This window comes from Merops nubicus, unplaced genomic scaffold (genome assembly GCF_000691845.1).
Source record: "Merops nubicus isolate BGI_N331 unplaced genomic scaffold, ASM69184v1 scaffold10301, whole genome shotgun sequence".
Lineage (NCBI taxonomy): Eukaryota > Metazoa > Chordata > Aves > Coraciiformes > Meropidae > Merops > Merops nubicus.
This window is the reverse complement of record NW_008587631.1, coordinates 88272-108516: the sequence shown is the minus strand read 5'-3', so window position 1 is coordinate 108516 and position 20245 is coordinate 88272. Positions and strand designations below refer to the sequence as shown.

The following is a 20245-nucleotide window of genomic DNA, read 5'->3' as shown; positions in this document are numbered from 1 at the left end:
CAGCTCTCAGCAGGAATTTCACCATACTGTTTTGCTTTGCATGATATTTTTCTCACACAAGTCTACTGATTTTTTTGCCTGTAGAGATCCTCACCACGTAAAATGCAGTTGAGCTGTCAGTGACTGTTAATCTCCATTCTTCATGCAACAGCTTACTTATCTGATTGGTTACTCACCATATATGTGTTTCAGTTTCTATTCACTTAGCAAGAAAAGTCTTAAATCACAAAGCTTCTCTCATAACAGTGTCATAAATAGCAATATGTACCTCACTGGAACATACTGTTCAAGATTCACTGAGCCCTTCTTCTGTTGACTGCTTGCCCAAGTAGGAAGAATTTCTTCACTGAGAGAGTTGTCAGGCACTAGAACAGGCTGCCCAGGGAGATGGTGAAGTCAACATCTCTGGAGTTGTTAAAAAAATGAGTAGATGTACCACTTGAGGCTATGTTCTAGTGGTTAGGGAAATGTTATGAGGAAGGTTGGAATTGATGATCCTGGAGGTCCTTTCCAAACATAGTGATTCTATGATACTATCATTAATGGGCAACATGTGAGCAAGATCTCTCCCTCTGATCTTAGATCATATGCAAGAGATCGTAGGTGGCCCACCACATGAGGAACAAACAGAACAATGTTTTCACCTACAGCACACAATGTAGTGAAAAAGGGAGCAAGTTGATTCCAAAACCAGGCCATGGGGGAAGGAAGGACCCAGGTGACCAGTCCAATCTAAATCATATAGTGATTGCCAGGAGAAAGTCCCATAATTCCCCTCCTGTCTCGATCTCGTACTGCCGTTACTGGGAACTCTACTTGCTGTGAAAAGTCAAGGAGCCCTTCAGATAGCCAGAATCCCCACAAAATACATGCACTGTATAGGCAGACCTCCCAGCCCCACTGCAGGCAGAGTCAGCTCTTATAGAGGTGGCTTCTTGCTCCACTTCCAAGTTATTGTGAAAGGTGGGGGTACCTGGTGGTGACCTCCTAATCAGTTCCCACCCAAGGCTGGTCAGACCCTGGGTGAAAAGCAGTCAGGAGGGTCTTTCTTGCCTGGTTGTGGACATCATCTATATGCCCACCCTCATTCATGGCTGGGGGTTTAATCCCAGCACTTTGCCTTACAGGCAGTACAAGCATAAGTCCATAGCATAAGTGTTTGTATAGTGTTCAGAGTTCAGGGATAGACCTCATTGCTTCATAATCTATTTGCATCATGTAATCAAAACCTGTTTAATTCAGAATGAGATGCAATCCACAGAGCAGGTGTAAAGAGAACACAGTTGATGACAAAGTCCAAGTCACATACATCACGCCACTACATGCCTGGAAGCATGAAACTCACGACGAGGTAGCAAGCACTGGGTGAAGGTGGCAACCACCACCAGTATGGATATCTGGTGTTATCTGGATGCCTGGAGGAATGCGAAACGGGGCAGAGCCCTCATGGTCCCAGCCTTCGGATGTCTTAGCCCTAAACAAAAGGAGCCACTACCTCCACCCACGCAGGTGTAAATCAATGGACTTTGCGGCATTAACAGAAGTTATAAGATTGTCTATAGCCATCCCCACCCACGCGTATACCCTGGCGATGTAATGTACGAATTTGGGTGTAAATATCACCCCAATGTCGGCCCCAAAATTGGGACAGGATCGACTCAGAACCATACCAATGATGGGATGTATTGGCGAATTCACTCCTTCTCCATCCCCCCCACTTGGGATGCCACGTGGGTAAGATTATTCACCTCAGCCAGTGCTGAGAGATATATTTTTCCTCCCTGGGTGTATTTCACATTTTCTCCCCAGGTGCATTTCTGTGCTTCCCTGGGTGTATCTTCCGTTCTTGTTGCAACTTTTACTTTGTCTTGTTCCACTGTATTTCTGTTCGATGGGCTTGTCTATATGACAAGCAGCAGGGCCTACAGGGGGCAAGTTGTTATTGTTGTGTGTGTGTGCACAGTGTGTTGTTAGTAACAAACCTTTAGTTAGCACTGTAGCTTTTAATTTTCTCACCGGCAATCCAAACAACCTGCAGTAGTTGCTGTAAATAATTATTATTTGTCTCCCGATTCACGTCTGTCGCATACTCAGTACTGGCCTCACAAAACCGGATTTTATTCCCCCATTTTTGCAACAGCAGGGAGCATAGTCTTAGAATTCCCTCTCCCACCTCATTGACAAGTGACCTGGTATCTACTCATTCAGTGAGTAGTGAATTCTGCCCTGCACAGACTCAGGGCTTCACCAGCAGGCCCGTTCCCCTGCAGCACGGGCTGCTGCTTTCTCTTGGGAAGTCGTAACTGTGGTCTGAATCCACTCGGGCAGAGGAATGCATTAATCCAGGGTCTTCTGTTTCTTTCTTAAAACAGGACATTGTCTCCTACCTCCAGGCTGTGGGTTGTAAACTGTCAGTGGATATAAATGCATGCCTTGCTATTTTCAGAATTTCCTAATGGTTCATTCAGGCAGCTCTCTGCTCAGTGTGTTGCCTGATTTGGCTTCTGTCTGAGGAGCTTATCTTTCCCCAGGCGTGCACAGAGAATTGAATGTTTCAGCTAGTGTCCTGCAGTCTGTTCCTAGGGCCCAATGACTTTAGTGTTAACACTGAAAATCTTTATCTCACCTACCTGTAGGAAATCATGTATGATCTGTGAATAAACACCTAAATTCATTAAATCCAGGATGGTGTTTAAGTCTAGTGAATTGTTACAAACCTTTTATTTTCTTGCCTCAAGTAATCAGCAGTTCAAAATGTGTTTATTTTATTGTACATAAGCTCTACGGGAAAATAAGATGAGTTTGTTCCTACTCCCATATTTTCCTTTCCTTAAAAAACTAATTTAGAAGCCTGGAGGAGGAGATAATGACATGCACGCTATGTCTTATAGAAGTAGCTGTGGTGCAACATATTGGAAAATAAGCTTCTCTCCAGCTAAGTGGTTGAAAAATCCCTGAAACATCAAAGGAAAGAAAAGTTTCTAGAAATATAAGAGTACAATCAAATTTAATTATTCAAAGTTTCTTATCAATAGCTTAGCACAAACCCCTGGAAGATGAGTTCTGCAGGTACATGGAGATGAATATATGGAGAAGAGATACTCAGTTTTGGTGAAGGAAATACATCAATCTGGAGAAGGCAATTGGAAATTAATGAGTTGAAGAAAAAGCATAGAGAAAAGCAAGACTGAAGACAGCAACAATGTAGAGATGGCTTGACAGAGCTAATAATGAAAATAACTAAAATACCTACCTATTGCTGATGAGGAAGTAGACATACAAAAATTGTTAGGTCATTGTTATATCAGACATATTCTGAGTGTCACTGAAGGCTTTGCTTTTTTAAAGCAAGGCTGCTGTACAGTGTATACCTTGTCAAGCTTGTACACCAGTACTTCTCTAAAACCTCACATAAATAATTGCCCTTTATTATCCCCATAATATTCTACTATGGAACACTTCTGTTTGTTTCCCTCCGTATCCAAGATGTTGGTGCATTAAAGAGCTCTAGCATTATTCGTGACCAAAATAAAACACAAAAAGAACTGCTAGGGTCTTTTCGTGATGTTTTTTAACAGATACTGTCTGAAAAATTGTATCATTTCTGGGCTGATCTTGCATATATGAATTGGCATTTTGCTTTCTGAAAAGAAGAGATTTTCTTTTTGCCTGGAATGCAGTTCACGCCTGTGATCAAATGATTGGTTTGTGCTCTTCAAAGTGTAGTACTGTAAGTGAGAATGTAGATACTCTGATAAGGGACTTGAAGACTAACAACAGCATGTATTTTAAAAGGAACTGTTCAAGACTAAGAAGGCAAGTGAATAAAACTGCAAATCTCTAACTCCTTCAGAGGAAATAATACTACTTCTGTGTATGGAATTATTTGTATCATGAGACCTATAAGTCACATAATACAATTCCAAATTAAATCTCTCAATTTTAAGGATGTTTAAGTTAAAAGCTAAGAAAGGTAATCATCAATGCCTTTCTGTCATATGAAAGAGACAGTTCAGTGAACCAACTTAGTATAGGATCTCACTAGTAGTACCATAACAATTTGTAGCTCTTGGAAGTTATTATACCTCATATGGACATATCTAGTTTACCACTGAATGTCTGTTATAGCTGGTCCTGGTATGGCTGTGCTTTCATGGCTGCAGCCTACGCTCTTTCTACATTCAAGCATGGAACACAGTTACTAGACTTTTCAGAGCTGCCAGTTACAAAGTTTCAAGGGCATAACAGTGATTACATACCACTTCATGGAGGGCCTATATTGCTGAAGCGAACCTGTTTTCTGATTCTTGAAGGGAATAAACGTGAAAAATGCTTTGTTGCTAGCAACTGCACCCCTGCTTCTTAGACTACTTTCCACCAAAAATGGGCATGTGGTGGGGGAAAGCGCTCCACTACTCCCTAATCCACTACCCAAAAGAGACCTCTCCTCTACCTCTTAGGAGCTGTACGTCATCCTCCTTCTATCCACTCCCATCATTCTCTCCCACAATTCACTCCTCCTTCACTACTCAGTTGCTCCTTTGCAGTATTCAGTATATATGCATCCTCATTATATTCCATAACAGAGAAGAAGAAAACTTCCGTTCCTGCTTCAGGATTGTCATGGCTATTGTATAGTGAACTACAAATGAGTTTTATCTAGAAGTGGGAAATAATCAGCTGTGGATCATAGAATCATCAAAGCTGGAAAAGGCCTCCAAGATCATCAAGTCCAGCCACCAACCCAACACTACCACGTTCACTAAAACATGTCCCAAAATGCCACATCCATAGGTGTTTAACACCTCCAGGGACGGTGACTCCAGCACCTCCCTGGGCAGCTTGTTCCAATGCCTCACCTCTCCTTCAGTAAAGAAATTCTTCTCAATACCCAATTGAAACCTCCCCTGATGCAGCTTGAGGTCATTTCCTCTTTTCCTATTGTTAATTACTTGGGAGAAGAGACCAGCACCCACCTTGCTACAACCTCCTTTCAGGTAGTTGTAGAGAGCCATAAGGTCTCTCCTCAGCTTCCTCTTATCCAGACTAAATGATCTCAGTTCCTTTAGCCACTCCTTATAAGACATGTTCCCTAGACCCTTCACGAGTTTTGTTGTGCTTCTCTGGACCCACTCCAGCACCTCCGTGTCCTTCTTATAACTGTGGTGCTCAACACTGGACACAATACTCAAGCTGTGGCCTCACGAGTGCCAAGTCCAGGGGCACGATCACTTCCCTACTCCTGGTGGACACACTATTTTTGATACAGGCCAGGAGGCCATTTGCCATCTTGGCCACTTGGGCTTTCTGCTGGCACATGTTCAGCCAGATGTCCACCAACACCCCCGGGTCCTTTTCTGTCAGGCAGCTTTCCAGCCACTCTTTCCCAATCCTGCAGCATTGCATGAAGTTGTTGTGATGCACATTCAGGTGCGACTGAAGTGCAGCACCCAGCACTTGACCTTGTTAAACCTCATACAATTGACCTTGGCCCACTGATCCACTCTGTCCAGATCTCTCTGCAGAGCCTCCTGAACACTGAACAAGTCAACACTCCTGCTCAATTTGGTGTCATCTGCAAATTTACTGAAGGATGGAGAGCATATAGAGGGGTTTATGTGGATTAAGCTAATTTTATTATTAAGTAAATCTTATTATACATAAACTTCACAACTATATTTGCATCAGCTGTCAGTTAGTCAGAGAAAAACCATTATATTTGATTTCTGCTAACAGAAATTCTGCTTGGAGATAGTGCATGGACTGACACTGAGTTTTAGTCACTGCTATAATACACCAACACTGGCCTGGTTCCACCAAGACCTCTTGTCAATGGGTGTCAGTCCCTGCACTTCTAGTATTTAGACTTCATGGAATATTATTAGATTGATAATGTTCTTAAACATAATAGTTATTTCAGCCAAATATTTATATATATACACAGAGATACTAGTTATTTTTTCCATATTATCCATTTTATACCATTGTTTGGTGGCAAAATATTAATTACATTTTCAAATCATGGGAAATATGCATACCACAGCTATCATTCCAAATATTAATAGGATTTTGCATGGATATTTCCTCTGAAGTAGACTTGCAAATTGAATTTCAATCTTCCAAAGAAAAGTGAATTCTCCTTTGAAGATTTACTGCTATACAAATAATGCAGAAGCTGAGTGGATGGCTCAGAAAAACTTAGAAGTCAAACTGATTCCCTGTTCTACCTAAACTACTGAAGTGACACAAGAAGAAAATATGTTACTTATAACAAATTCACTGAAAATCTTGGGTAATAACAAAGAACCACATCAATATTTCAAAATGAGGTTTAGTACACTGAGGAAAGTGAAAACGGACTGTAAATGTCCTGCTGCTGAAACTACAAGTCTGTGGAATATATTTTTGAATTAAAGATACACAAAACCAGCTGTCCCCATAAAAGTCACACATTCACATAATTTCTTTTACCTATTGCAGCATTTTCATTGGTACAATTGAAAAGATTGTACAAAAATATTTTTTTCTCTACTTTATAGAAAGAAAAGTGAGACATTTTTGTAACAAATTCCAGCATTAGTTCAAGAATGATGATTTAAAAAAATCAATAGCCTCTACCTCAGAAAAAAAATAAAGATTAACATTACATCAAAGTCTCTGGCTACAGAATACCTACCTATTTTGGTTAAGACAATAAAAAAAATAAATAATGCTATTGCTGAAACTAATTCTACAAATCTTCAATAAACAAGAACTAAAAAATCCAGTACTCTGACGAGAGCCTATTGTGACCTTTCAATACTTAAATTGGACTTATAAGAAAGATTGGGACAAAGTTTTTAGTAGGACCTGTTGCAATGACAAGGGGTAATGAATTTAAAGTAAAAGAGGGTAGATTTAAACAAGATGTAAGGAAGAAATTTTTCACAATGAGGGTGGTAAAACAATGGAACAGGTTGCCCAGAGGTGTGATAGATGTCCCGTCCCTGGAAACATCTAAGGTCAGGCTGGATGGGGCTCTGAGCAACCTTATGTAGTTGAAGATATCCCTGCTCACTGGAGGGAGGTTCAACTAGATGACTTTTAGAGGTCCATTTCAACCCAAACCATTCCATGATTCTGTGATTCTACACAGTGAACTAAAACTCTCTGCTGCCAGGTACCATAGAGTCTAACAATTGTTTGTTTACATTCAACAGCTTATCTGGTTTCCAAAAGTAAGGCCTAGTGAGAAGCAGTATTTTGAAGAGTTTAGAAACTGTGCTTCCTAGATTTGTATGAATCACAGAACAGTGTCAGTGTTTGAAGTGATTTGAATAATTTCAATGATTATCCCTCCTGTTTGCAACAAATTCCATTAACTTCCTGCCTCTGAGGACACATACTGACACATATTCTTCTCTACATAACTGAAATTATCCTGTCAACTTGACTCTTGCTTTTTATAAAGTATCTATGCTCTCTTTCATTTTCTCATAAGATTTCTTAATCCCTTTATCATGCTGGTTCCAATATAAAGACTGTCTGTAATTTTAACTATCAAAGGTCAATCATCACCATAGGTATCTAATTCACTCACAGAAGTTAGGACACTCTCTGTCCATCATCAGTTTTCACCTATACCTACAGCAACCTCAAAGTCTTGCTCAATTCAGCAGTACTGCCTCATCATTTAATAATTTCTAAATAAAAGAATGACTAAATACTGGAATATATTGTCATAGAGCGGTGAGGATATACTCAGCCTCTCTAAGGATCCCAAGGTACAAATCACTCAGTCAATTAAAAATTTTATTTCCCCATTCTTCATTTCATGCTTTACTTGGAAGAGCTGCTCCTCTATCAAGAGTAGGAAACCCAGATGTGCTCACAGGCTGAAGTTACTACTGTTCAAAATCGAACATCAGTATACGTGTTTTCATTAACTAAAATGAGGGATTACGAAGTGTAGTGCCAAAAATTTCAACACATGACTACTTCTGTTTAATTCTGGAGGGTCTGAGGACACAGGATAGAGCAAAAGTGTGCTATACCTGTATGGCTCCTAAGAGCATCAATGTCAACAGACTATTAAGAGTAAGCTAGGTGGAGCCTGCACAGGAAAAGGGGAGAGGCTGTGTGTCTTCTGGGGGTCTTTTTTAGCTTATGTTTTTATGGTTCTATGAATAATTCCTTTGATTTAACTTAAGAAACAATGCACTAAATGAGGCTTGAAAGATATGACTCTTCTTACTCTATGAAGATTTTACTTGCCACCATGTATAACTTGCAGAGACAGGCAGAGATAGTTTTCATCATATTTGCAGACAGGCCTCTTTGTAATTGTTTTGTGCAGATAAGAAGTCTATGGATGTTCTAAAGGAAATTAACCACTTAGATATTCTTTTATGCTATTGAAGGTTTCCCATGCAGTGCAATATTGATTTTCCTGTTTCAGTTATCATTTATCGTTATACAGTTACTGCTTCAGTATCCACCTTCTTATCTCAACTGTATTCTATGCAGTCATCATCTGGGATAAATAGATTTTGTTCTGCATTCCCAGAAACCCTTTCAGAGTTGTCTCATATTGAAAGAGAAACAAGTATAGTTTTAATATACATGTGTTCAGCATTACTCTTTTTAATCATAGATTCTTTAGGATAATAAAAAGTAGTAAAGTGGATACAAACAGCCTAGAGAAAAAACAGAACCCTTCTGAAATCACCAGTTATCCAGACTGAATCAAACTTTGCATAATGTTAAGGCTGGATTTTGGAAAGCAGCACAAAAATAATTTTCCATATTTTCTCAGATACTTTTTATCAATTCATTTTTTTTTTTTTTCCCTCCCATCCCTCCCAAATTTACTATATTCAAATGTGAGACCTGGAACCTTATTTTTATCTTCCAAATATAGTAGGTATTGCCATAGTATAAATGAAATATGTTCCACTTCTTGAGCTCTTCCTTTCATTTCCATACTCCTCTACTTCAGATGTACTTGATCTACTGCCCAGACCAGCTTGAAAACTTGTCTCTTTACTCATTATTATTTTTTTGTGAACTTGCTTTATTTGGAACTAATCTAGAGTTCAGCCAGTCTACCATTTTTTTGCAAACAGTGTTGAAGAAGCAACATTTAATGTGAGTCATTAGCAGAAAATCCTGACAGCTTCCAAAATAAGAGAGTATTTACTTTGTTTAGCAAAATTATTTCAAATGATTATCAACTAAAGCTTTGAAAAGGTATTCTGTTCAGTGTTTGAGGTATTGAAAGCAAACATGGCAAATGCCCATCAACCATAAAGGAAAGGCACTGAGAGCAGAAGTTTGGGAACTGTGGTTTTCAAATTCAGAGGAACCATTTAAATCCTTAACAGCATCTCCTCAGATAAGGAGAAAACAGCATTCCCTGAAGAGTGGTCAGCTGTTTAGGACTCAATAATCAAGCTTATATTTGGCCTGCCTTCTGGAGTTGCTTCTATCACAGATAGTGATGCTGACAAGAAAAATAAAGAGTTTTTATGTCATGGGGTACATGATTGTATTAATTTCTAAAAGACCCCAACACAATTTTGGTTTGAAAAAAGCCTGTTGGACATAGATCTGTCTGGACTATGCACTACTGCATTTGTCAAGCATGAAGAACAATTTAGATTTGCAGGTGGCTTACACTTAATGGTTTCCAGAACCATCACCAGGTTATTCAATTAGTTTCTTTGAATATTCAGGTACATTTGAGTAAAAATAATTGAGGAATTAATCCGAAGGGCCAAGAGAGATGGACAGAGACTTTTTACCTCTCAATGTTTCCCTCTCTTTTTACTCCAGAGTAGCAGGCATGGAGCTGCTTTCCCATTGCAGGAATGGAGCTGATTTCCCATTCCCTAGACAGATGAACTTTAGTTGTACTGTAAGAAGGCCACACAGACAGCACGTGTAGAGCTGGATCTGGTCATTAATTGGACTATGGAGTAGGACAGGAATGAAAACCACAGTAATTGGTCCCAAATCAATTATTTGTTATATCACTTCTGTTGACTGCTTGCTCCACATAGAAGGATATTATCATTAATGGGCAAACCAGCAGCCAAAGTCCTCCCTCTGCTCTTAAATCATACACCAGAGATCCAAGATGCCAAACCACTGGGAGGAGGAACAAGTCAATGCACTCACCCACAACATATTGTGTGAAGAAAAGAGCGAGCTGACCAAGGAACCATGCCATGGTAGGTGGAACAAGACAGGTGAGGAATCCAACTACATAGTGGCTCCCCAGAGAGAGACTCATCATCCTGCCACACCATCTGGGGAGCTCCACTTGTTATGAAGAGTCAGGAAGCCCTTTCAATAGACAGAACCCACACACAGCACATGCACTGCATAGACATGCAATCAGAGTCAGCTCTTATAGAGGTGGCTTCTTGCCCCACCTCCAAGTTAATGTGGAAGGCAGGGGCACCTGGTGGTGATCTCCTAATCAGTTCCCACCCAAGGACAGACACCAGGTGAAAAGCAATCAGGAGGGTCCTTCTTGCCTGGTTGTGGACACCGTCCATATGGCAACCCTCATTCAGGGCTGGGGGTTTAACCCCAGCACTTCAACATCACCGAAAGATCTCCCTTTCTTCTAATGAAAGTCCCCCTCTACCCCCACCCCCCTCTTTATAGTTCCCTGTTTATACAGACATCCCAGAGATCTAGACTGATTCAGCATTTCCAGGGCCACTCTGCTATCCAGCAACATATTAAACCTAATCTATTTACGAAATCTCCAAGTGCCTGTGTTATCAGCCAAGGCAGAGAAGCAACTGCTGTGCCCAAGTCCTTTAAAGGCTCTTCCTTTCAGACAGTTTACTACAGAAGACAAAGGACATATCAAAATTTGAATGAAGTTTAATTCTTGGGGTGGGTTTTACTCTTCAGCCTTCAAAGTTCATGGCACACCACTATTCATGTCTGTATGGCTAGACTTCTTTCCCTAATAAACTAACATGGACTTGCTTACACTGTGTATTGGAAAAAGTCTCTGCTCCCTGGAATCCCACAGCTGTGTTCAAAAATTACCTGTGAAAGTGCTAGTTGCATAAGGGCAAAACTGTAGCAGGAAAAGGCCAATCAATTAAATATACATAGGCGACTGTACATAAGTTCTTAAGCCTGTGCCTTGGTCCTGGTTGGCATTTAGCACCTGGGACAGTCTCAGGTCACAGTCCCTAGCAGAGTTCTGACTCTTGGAAGGACAAAGCTGCAGTCCTTCCCCAAAATTCTTTGCCTCTTCCTCTACTCTGGACTTAGGGACTCATGACAGGAAAAAATCCCTTAGCATCTCAAAGTTGCAGTATTACCTTACTACAAATAGAGTTTGAAACAAAACACAAAACTCTCTCACTATTTTGTCATGAATGAACCCAGAGGAGTCCTGAAAAGAAATCCTCCCTTAACATGAGCTTTAGCATAAATTATTTCAGCATCCTTCTGATTTCTCAGCAGTACCTATTGTGACTATTTAGTACAGAATAAGCGAGACCAAAAAAGACACTTTCTTGTTAGCAAATTCAGCCATCTTAATTTGCCCTCTGAGTAATACTCCTGGCACCTTCTCTGATCCTTACTCTAATTTTCAGAGTAATGTGTAGATCTGGTTTTTGACATTTTTCCTCACTTGACAAGCATTTATTCCGTTTTTTCCTTTTATTTTTGAACATACCACACACATACATCTCCCACTAATATTTAAGGCCCCACATTATCCACTTTTACGCTGCTAGTTTTGTTCTAATTAAATGCTTCCAGCCGCTGTTTTGAGAAATTTGCTTTAATTATATTTACTCTGCCTAAGAGCACCTCAGAATGGGTGCTCCAGCTTCCCAAATCAGGGGAAAGGGCATGTCATGGGCAGTGCCAGGGATGGCATTGCAGGAGGCAATGTAGGACAGAGCTGTCCTTTGCATGTCAAGTGATAGTCCTTGCTTTATGGAGGAGCTAAACTCATACAGATTCCTTCTAAATGGAGCTTTGTGCTTCTATATGATGCAGTAGCACCCTCTGACAAACCCCAGAGGACAGGGATGCAGAGTCCTGTCAGCAGAAAGAAAAAATTGCTTTCACTTCCATTTCTCTGGAGGCTCAGAGCAGGAGGGAGGCAATCAGCATGTCTGAGCATTAAATTACTTGAATTTAAAAACCTGAATAACAACCTAGTTTCACATGATATGACTTGACTGTTTAGTTTCTCAATACAACTGTTTCTCTCCTAAGTCTTATGCTAACTAGATCTTCTGTAATAACTAATGTAAGATATTTTTCTGGGTTTAACTTTCTTTCTCCAGCATTGTACTGTTTGTTCAGATGAAGAAATGACTTTAAAAAAAAAAGCCAAGCAAATCACTTAGGTGACCCATATCTCTTGTGTTTCCAAAATGATGGGTTTTTTTGGTTGTTTTTTTGTTTGTTTGTTTGTTTGTTTGTTTTTGTTTGTTTGTTTGTTTGTTTGTTTGTTTTTTAATAAGCAGACTTAAGATTCCTACTTTTGCAACTTAAAAAAAAAAAGGGATGGGGAATATGATTGGACAAAGTTTTAATTTCATATGTCTTTTTCAAACTATAATAAATGGAATACTGATGATAATGATGAATCAAGGCTATCCAATATCTGACAAATTGTTTTGTGCTTTATCTCCTCACAATAAGATCCAGCATTCTCTTTTTCTTCATTTACACTGCATTACTAGTTTGGAAATATCATGTTCTAACAAAATTTTTGATCTTTTATTTTCATGTCCATTGTTTCAGTTTTATGCTTCTGAGGAAGAAATCCTTCAAGTTGTAATGAACAATCTGCATCTTTTTTCTACTCAATAATTATTGTGTTCCGATGGTCTCAGACAGGCTGCAAGTTACATAATTTTTTAACAGTTATACCAGCCAGCATGATTAATACATCATGCCTTGTTCTCATATGTGTTAAGTTTACTCTAATGCTTCATCACTGAGAAAAAAGATTTATGTTTTATTTTTACCCTCTTTATTCACTTTGAATGAAAATCAGCAGCATATTACTGCCCTTTTTCATATTTAAGAAGTGAACAATGAACAATATTTATCACTCAGTAGAGCCAAAAAAAAATCAATAGATTCTTACCTGTAATTCTGCTTTTCATTTCCTATGTGAAATCTGTCATATTGTGAATATGCCCGGTTTCCTTCCCAGTCCATTAATTCAATTCTTAGAGAATATTGCCTCTGACTTGTTATTGCAAAGATAAATTCATTTCCCAGCCAATGTTCACCTGATGGGCTACCAAAACCCTAGAAAAAAATTGGCAAAATAGCTAGATGTAATTACTGTAATTTGTAGAACTTTTAGACAATAAGAAAATGGTCACTATATTTTACATGTCCGTTCTAATTACTGTTCATAGCTTTCTGTGCTCCAGTTTGATTATCTGTAAAATAAATCTACTAATATATTCCATGTAGGAGTGTCATACAGTTCAACTGATATTTGAAACGGCAGTTGAGGTTATCAGCCAAAAATCACTTTTCAGTTACAAGATATTAGTATGATGCTGTATTTGCACATCCTTCAATGAGAATACTTGACATAGTCATATTCTATAACTGTTGCATATGGTGTTAAACCTAGTTATCATTAAGACAGTTAAGGCAAAACAGAATTCTGCTATGTGTTATAAAAGGATAAAAAGAGTTGAAATTAGCCTCAGTTATACACTGAATTCAAATTAACTGTGAATAATAGCTCATATCTTAATCTCTAAAGAAGAATGGACCATTCCTTTGCTGCTGAGTGTCTGTCACAAATTGAACGAGAGAGGTTTTCAGTATAAAATTCTCTTTTGCATATTAGACCTGCTGGACAGGATAGTGTCTGTGAGTGATCCTCAGCTGTAAAATTTATTTATTTAATTCTTAGTGCACTAAAGCTCATATTGGCAACTACAAAACTATTTTTTTTTCTCACCCTGCTGAGGTGAAATAAAATATCTATATATGTTCTGATGATTTGAAAACTTTAACTTAGAGAGTTAGGAGTATTTCTATAGGCCATCCAAAGCACAGAAGAAGATACTGCATTTTTATTTTCAAAGTATGAAAAATAAACAGTAGTAAAATATTTAAGGTATCTAGCATTTTTCACATTTCACATATTCAAGTTATTTCCAGTTAAGCAGACTATACAATTTTCAAACATGGAAAAATAATAATAAAAGAGAAAATATAACTATTTTTCCAAATGTCTTCCTAGACCTACATTTCTGTGTATCTTCCAGGTTTTAAAGTTGTCTAAATTTTAGTGAATATTTTACTACATTAAATTTAATATTTTATTTTATGTAATTAGTTTACTATATATGAAAAATATTTTTGTTTATAAAAGATTAGTTCATGGCTGAGAACTCATATTTCCATTTTTATTCTCTTTAAAAAATATAACTTATTTCAAACCATAAGCTTTACTTGTGAAGAATTATATCAACATGACTTAAGATAAGATTTCTTAAGATAGTAAAAATGGGAACTGGAACTCTCCTGATTTGCTTACAGTGATGTGCTGGGAGTGTTTTAGAAGTCCTCTGTGAAAATTTCCTAATCAAATTGAATGAAAAATCAGACGGTTTTCTTGCCTGTGATACACATTCACCCTCTATTTCTAAGATGTGACTGTCAGATATAAGAAAGAAATAATAAAGCAATCCTGGCTTTGAAAAAGATTAAACTGTTTCCAATCTCAAATATTTCCCTTTATTATTTATTATAGGAAGTTTGCCTCTGGGCTCCCCATCAAGGAATTTAACAGACAGCATTTGTTCTCAGTTTTAGATCATTAATTAAACCAAGTGATCTGCTATTGATTGAGTCAGTGTAATTTTTCAAGAATGAGTTTACATATGTCCAGAAAGCACATGTTTTTTTAGAGAGAGGTAAAGAGGTATAGAGAGAGGATATAATGAAAAAAAAAAATTAGACTTCCTTGGGACTAGAAGGAAAATGTGTCTGTGAGACACACTGGAAAGAAATTGATCTTCTCTATATGACTATATGACATTTTAGTCACTCCTAATGTGAGATGGAAGCACTGAAAGCACAATCTTCTGTCTCTTTTATTCTTTATTGCATTGGCTCCAGCCCTGACTAATTGAGTTTACTGAGGACGAAATCCTGTCTCCTCAGAGGCCATGTGGCATCTGAACGAAGCTGCAGTGCAGATGATACTTTGATCAGGCAATGTATAGGTGTGCCAACAGCAAACTTTCAAAGAAATGTGATTTTAAAAATTTAGAACCTTAAAAGTTTATGACTAGATAAAAAAACAAAACAAAACAAAACAAAACAAAAACAAAAACCACACCACACACAAAAAAAACCCCAAACAAACAAACCCAACCAAAAGTACTAAACAAACCAAACTAACCCCAAACCAAACAAATATAAAACGGAGGGGCTTTTTTGTTATTCCTGCAGGGAATCACATTACAGAGCACTCTACTCAGGAGTCACATTTATTTATCTAGCCTACCTGAGCAGATATTTGGTGCTCACTGATACTGGAGGCTGAGAAGATGGCTATGCTGAGCTGAGTATCTTGCTTCAAGTAAGCATGTCTGTCTTTTGGCTGAAAGATCATCCAGTGATACCCACAGACAAAGTGTTTAGTCTGCAAGAGTTGAAATTCTGTAGTCTGTGGTGAGCCACAGAGAAGACTGGAACCGAAATATGAGAGGATACTATTAGCTGCCTTTTCCTTTCTTGTGCATTATTTCATTATATCCTCTTTCTCAAGTAGATGATTTCCTATGTAAGTCCCCGTAAATACTGGCTGCAGATAATATTGGTGATATCTTGCTTTGACCCCATCACTTTTCCAGTGTGAGGTTTTGCTTCCCAGGCTTTCCCATGATGATGCTTCTGTATCTCTCATCTACTGCTTTGATCACATTGTCATGCATATTTGGCTTTATACATACTTCCTAAAGTACAAAAACTTGTTATTCACCTGCATAAATCCTGTTTACAGGTGACATACCCTGAAAAACATTTTCACTGTTTTCTATCTGTTCCTTTGATCCTTTCAATCTCCTTGCCTATGGTCATCACACGTGGTCTCTCCTGTTCTAGCAGCTTTGGCAGTGTCATACTCCAGCAGTCAATGTTTCAACTCTGACATCATTTTTCACCACTGGTCATTGCCACTTATCTCAGAGAAAGGGAAAATACATTCTGCAGTGACTACCCAACTGGCAGTTTGTCTCCCTAAAATCCAGAAGGAAGAAATTGGAGTATAGGTGTTTATATACCAGCCGAGGTAAGTTCCTTTGCAGTCTACACGGTTTCTCATTCACAGAAGATATATTATTATCAACTGTCTGTCTTCAAAAGAAGATTTTCAGAAAATAATTTCTCCCTTTTTCCCAACGCTGGCAAGATGAGGGGATGTCCTTTTGAACTGTGGCTCTATTGAATTATATATGTTTTATCTTATTTAGATTACAGGCTATTCAGGATGTAATAAATATGGCTTTTTTAACATTATGTGTTCCCATTGGTGTTCTGTATAAAATCCAGACACCATATATAATTATTCTGAAATAATAATAATTTATCTTCTTTGCAATTACACTTCCTTCTCCCTTTTCACACGTGTTATTACACTAAGATAAAAATCTGTCACTGAGTGGTTTGCTCTCCTGACCAGAGGAAATGAAATTGCAGTAAAAGGGAACTGGAGGGATAGAAAAAGAAATATAAAAGAACTATGAAGAAAGCTAACACATTAGTTACGAAAAATGGAATCCTATTATAAGGATCTACATTACCAAAACTAGGACTATAAATGTCTAGTTTAAGAGTGATTCTTTTTTTTATTATTATTATAAGGGGCAACTTTTTGTCAAACAAACTCCTTGCTCTTACGAAAAGAAAACCAAGGAGGTAAGTGGAATATAAAATGTATTTCTGAAGCAAGGAATGTTTCTAAGAAGAAGTAGTGTACTTTGTTAAACACCCAATGTGGCTGGGAAAGAAATAAACAGGAACTCAAAGGTTTCATAGATCGAAAACAGAGAGGAGCAGTACATTTCTGGTAAGCACAGATCTGGGAACAATTTCTTGAAGTATAATTTTATTATGCCAAACTCAACTGTTTCCAACCTGTATTAGTCTACAGTTTACTGCCTCATTTTAGACTTGAAGATAGACTTGCATGCCTGCTGGTTTTCCCACATACTTCGTCTGACTTAATAACTACACAGCTTTCCTTGTTTATATCTTACTTAGACTGTCGTTGCTACAAGAACACTACTACATTGAAAAGATATTAAAGCTTTTGTGTGCTTAAGAGAATGACATATCATTAGCCAAAAAATAAAAAGAAAAAAAGACCAAAACAAAACTGAAAAACTTTTCATTTCCATGCCCAACTCTGAGGCTGGCAAAGAAAATCATTGTGCTAGATTCTTTTGATTTGTCTGCAAGGTACTTAGCCTCCAAAGTACATTTCAGAATTTTATCTTCAAATACAAAATTTTTCTTTTTAATTCCACCAGAAAACTTTAAGGTAACAAGCTTGTGCAATTGTTATGCTCACCTGGCTTTTATTTTTGTGCAACACTTTTTGAACACTTTTGAGGCTGGGATAAAAATCACACAAACTTGAAGTTCAACAAGGTTTCAGGAGATCTGGTATTGGGGATGAGTTGCTGTTGGGAGAAATGCTGAAGTAGAAGCTCCACAGTTGCCTATTCTACTTGTCTGTCAGCAGGCATAGGCCAGCCAGCCAAGCACAGATGCTGAACATGTATTGCAGCAGAGAACCTTTAGACATCTGGGAGAGATTTGATGGACACAACAGGGGAACTCCAGGTATTGCCACAGACAAACTTAGAAACTAATAGGGATTCAGGAAATTATTAGTAATGAGAATGGGACTTCCAAGCAGGATATAAGATAAAAATCCAGAGAAATCAGACATAATTAATTTTGCTGTCCATGAGACAATTTGGTAGTTGTTCAGTAATGAAATCCAAGTACTTTTGTTAATGAGGCATATATGTTCATACTGCTCCTCAAATCTTTGGGGTACCAAGATTTCAGCGTTGCCTAAGACCATGCTTGCCGATGTTGTGGTGAGCAGAGCCCGCCCTAGGCAGGGATCGGCGTGCGGAAGATCTCGCGATGTAACGGAAAGCTCAGACTGCCCACGAGGGGCCTTGTGGGCGTGGCTTGTCATAGATAAGCAATTGCAGCCACGCAATAAACACCATTTGCAACATCCTTCACATTGAAGCTTATGACTGTGGTGGCACCCAATGGTAGAGGTTGGGCGGTAGCTATCCCAGGGACCGGGTGTCGGTAACGACATGCCATCTTCTACCAACAAGGAGTTTGGTTTTGAGAATGCCTGAGGGCATAGAGTTAAATCTTAAAAGTTAACATTAGGAGTCATTTATTCCAGACATAGAGCTGTCATTAAATCTATTTCCCAATACATATATACTCTGTTAACATACTCATTGTTTTTTGCTTTCATATTGCTACAGCAAATACTGCCAGAAGTACTTCTGTTAAAGTTTTGTACTTAAACTCAATGAAGTACATGAGGTGATCCAAGTCATCCTCACTATTGACCTGCTTGGAAAAGGAACATCTGTATTTTGTGAACGTGTTTGTATTTAAATGCATTTTAAATCTCTCTGCAACCCAGTGATTTCAAGCACTGTTCCAAATTTCATTGTAAATGACTAAAAGACACTATTTTGTCATTAGATTTCTATATCTTGTTCATTATATGCTTCCAAGTAGAGATATTAACTCTTAAAACTTTACATTTTATTAAAAAAATATTTATTTTACTTTTCCCTTGAAATCTGCATAACATTTTGGGACGACTGGCAAAACAGATGGTTTAAGTTCTTGAAAAATGTAATAGGGGAAGGTCAGAAATTTCCAAACGTTTTCAGAGTTCTCCTGCATTTTCCTCATTAGCACTCTGTGGAAGCTGGGAGAATATATCAGGGAAATATGCTTACGATATTATAATATACTTTCTTAAGTGTCCATTACTAACCACAGACAGGATACACAAATCTTTGCACTAACCTAGCATAGATTATTTTACCCTTTAATTTTATTGTTCTCAAATGAAAAACTATTTTTGCTGCTCAAAATTGATTAAGATCATATTTTGGCAAAGTTTGATCTGAAATAAGTCAGTTAAAAAGACATAAAAATCATAACCAATTAGTAAAATGGGGGTTTTATCAAAGAATAATCAGGAGACATTTTGTACTACATTTAGAATAGATGGTTCTTGTAGACATAATAACAATTGTTTTCAGAGTAAAGAAATAACAGAATATGGTTAATATAAGTAGGGTGTAAAAGAGTTTTATTAGCTTTGGCAAAATCTGTGGGGTTATTCTGCTTGAATCATGTTACTCCAAGTTCATTAAACAATTATCTCTCTTACATTATTTATTTTGTCTGATAATGCTCATAGGAAGCTTTGACTTTTCATAGACAAAACAAAATTGAAACCAGACACAGTCAATATATCCTATGGGTTCATCTCCTGTCAGACAATTCACTGAATCAAGCACATCATAAGTCAGTATTTTACAGCAGCAGTGTCTTCCCAGAAGCCATAAAGGATATTCAGCTCTTTTTGCTTTAGCTGAGGATGTAGAACGCATTTTGTTTAAGAATATAATTTCTGAAAAGCTCAATATACTTCTTCATTTCTGTCAAGTTGAATTATTACTTTCATTACTGAAATAATTATGTGGTCTATAGAAATTACTTCAATTTCCTCAGAGAACAGATGTGTGGAATAATATTTGCTTAATAGAATATGGGAAAATAATTTTAAATATTCAGAATTATTTCTTTAAAATATTAAAAAATATTTGGTGGCAAGTTTTAAAGACATGTTTAGATTGAAGCCAGAGTTACCTTCTCAAAAGGCTAAAATGAAAGTGAAGCTGTTGTCAGTTTAAATAAAGAACTAAATGTCAGAATAATCATCCCAAGTTTGAAAAGTGTGTCTCAAAATCTTGCTCATATCCTGCAACAGTTCTGGCCGTACTACTTTATTCTAGACCAGATGCATTAGTAGATATACAGAAGCTAGATTCACTTTTGCTTTTTCCTTCTCAAATCCACACAGAATCAGTCTTAGCAGACCTCCTGATGAGGAAGAATCACAGTGACAGAAACCAGGTTTGAGGTGCAAACCTTATACAAA

At 37.8% G+C, this 20245-nt stretch overlaps 1 protein-coding gene across 1 annotated transcript in view; it reads right to left on the bottom strand.

The window, feature by feature from the left end:
* ANGPT1 (angiopoietin 1) overlaps positions 1-20245 on the bottom strand; it is a gene marked incomplete at its 5' end in the record, with an annotated part of 89759 nt that overhangs the window by 25864 nt on the left and 43650 nt on the right. Inside the window, one exon of the mRNA XM_008948992.1 lies at positions 13127-13293. Coding sequence (XP_008947240.1) covers positions 13127-13293 — 167 coding nt within the window. The remainder of the gene's footprint in view (positions 1-13126; positions 13294-20245) is intronic.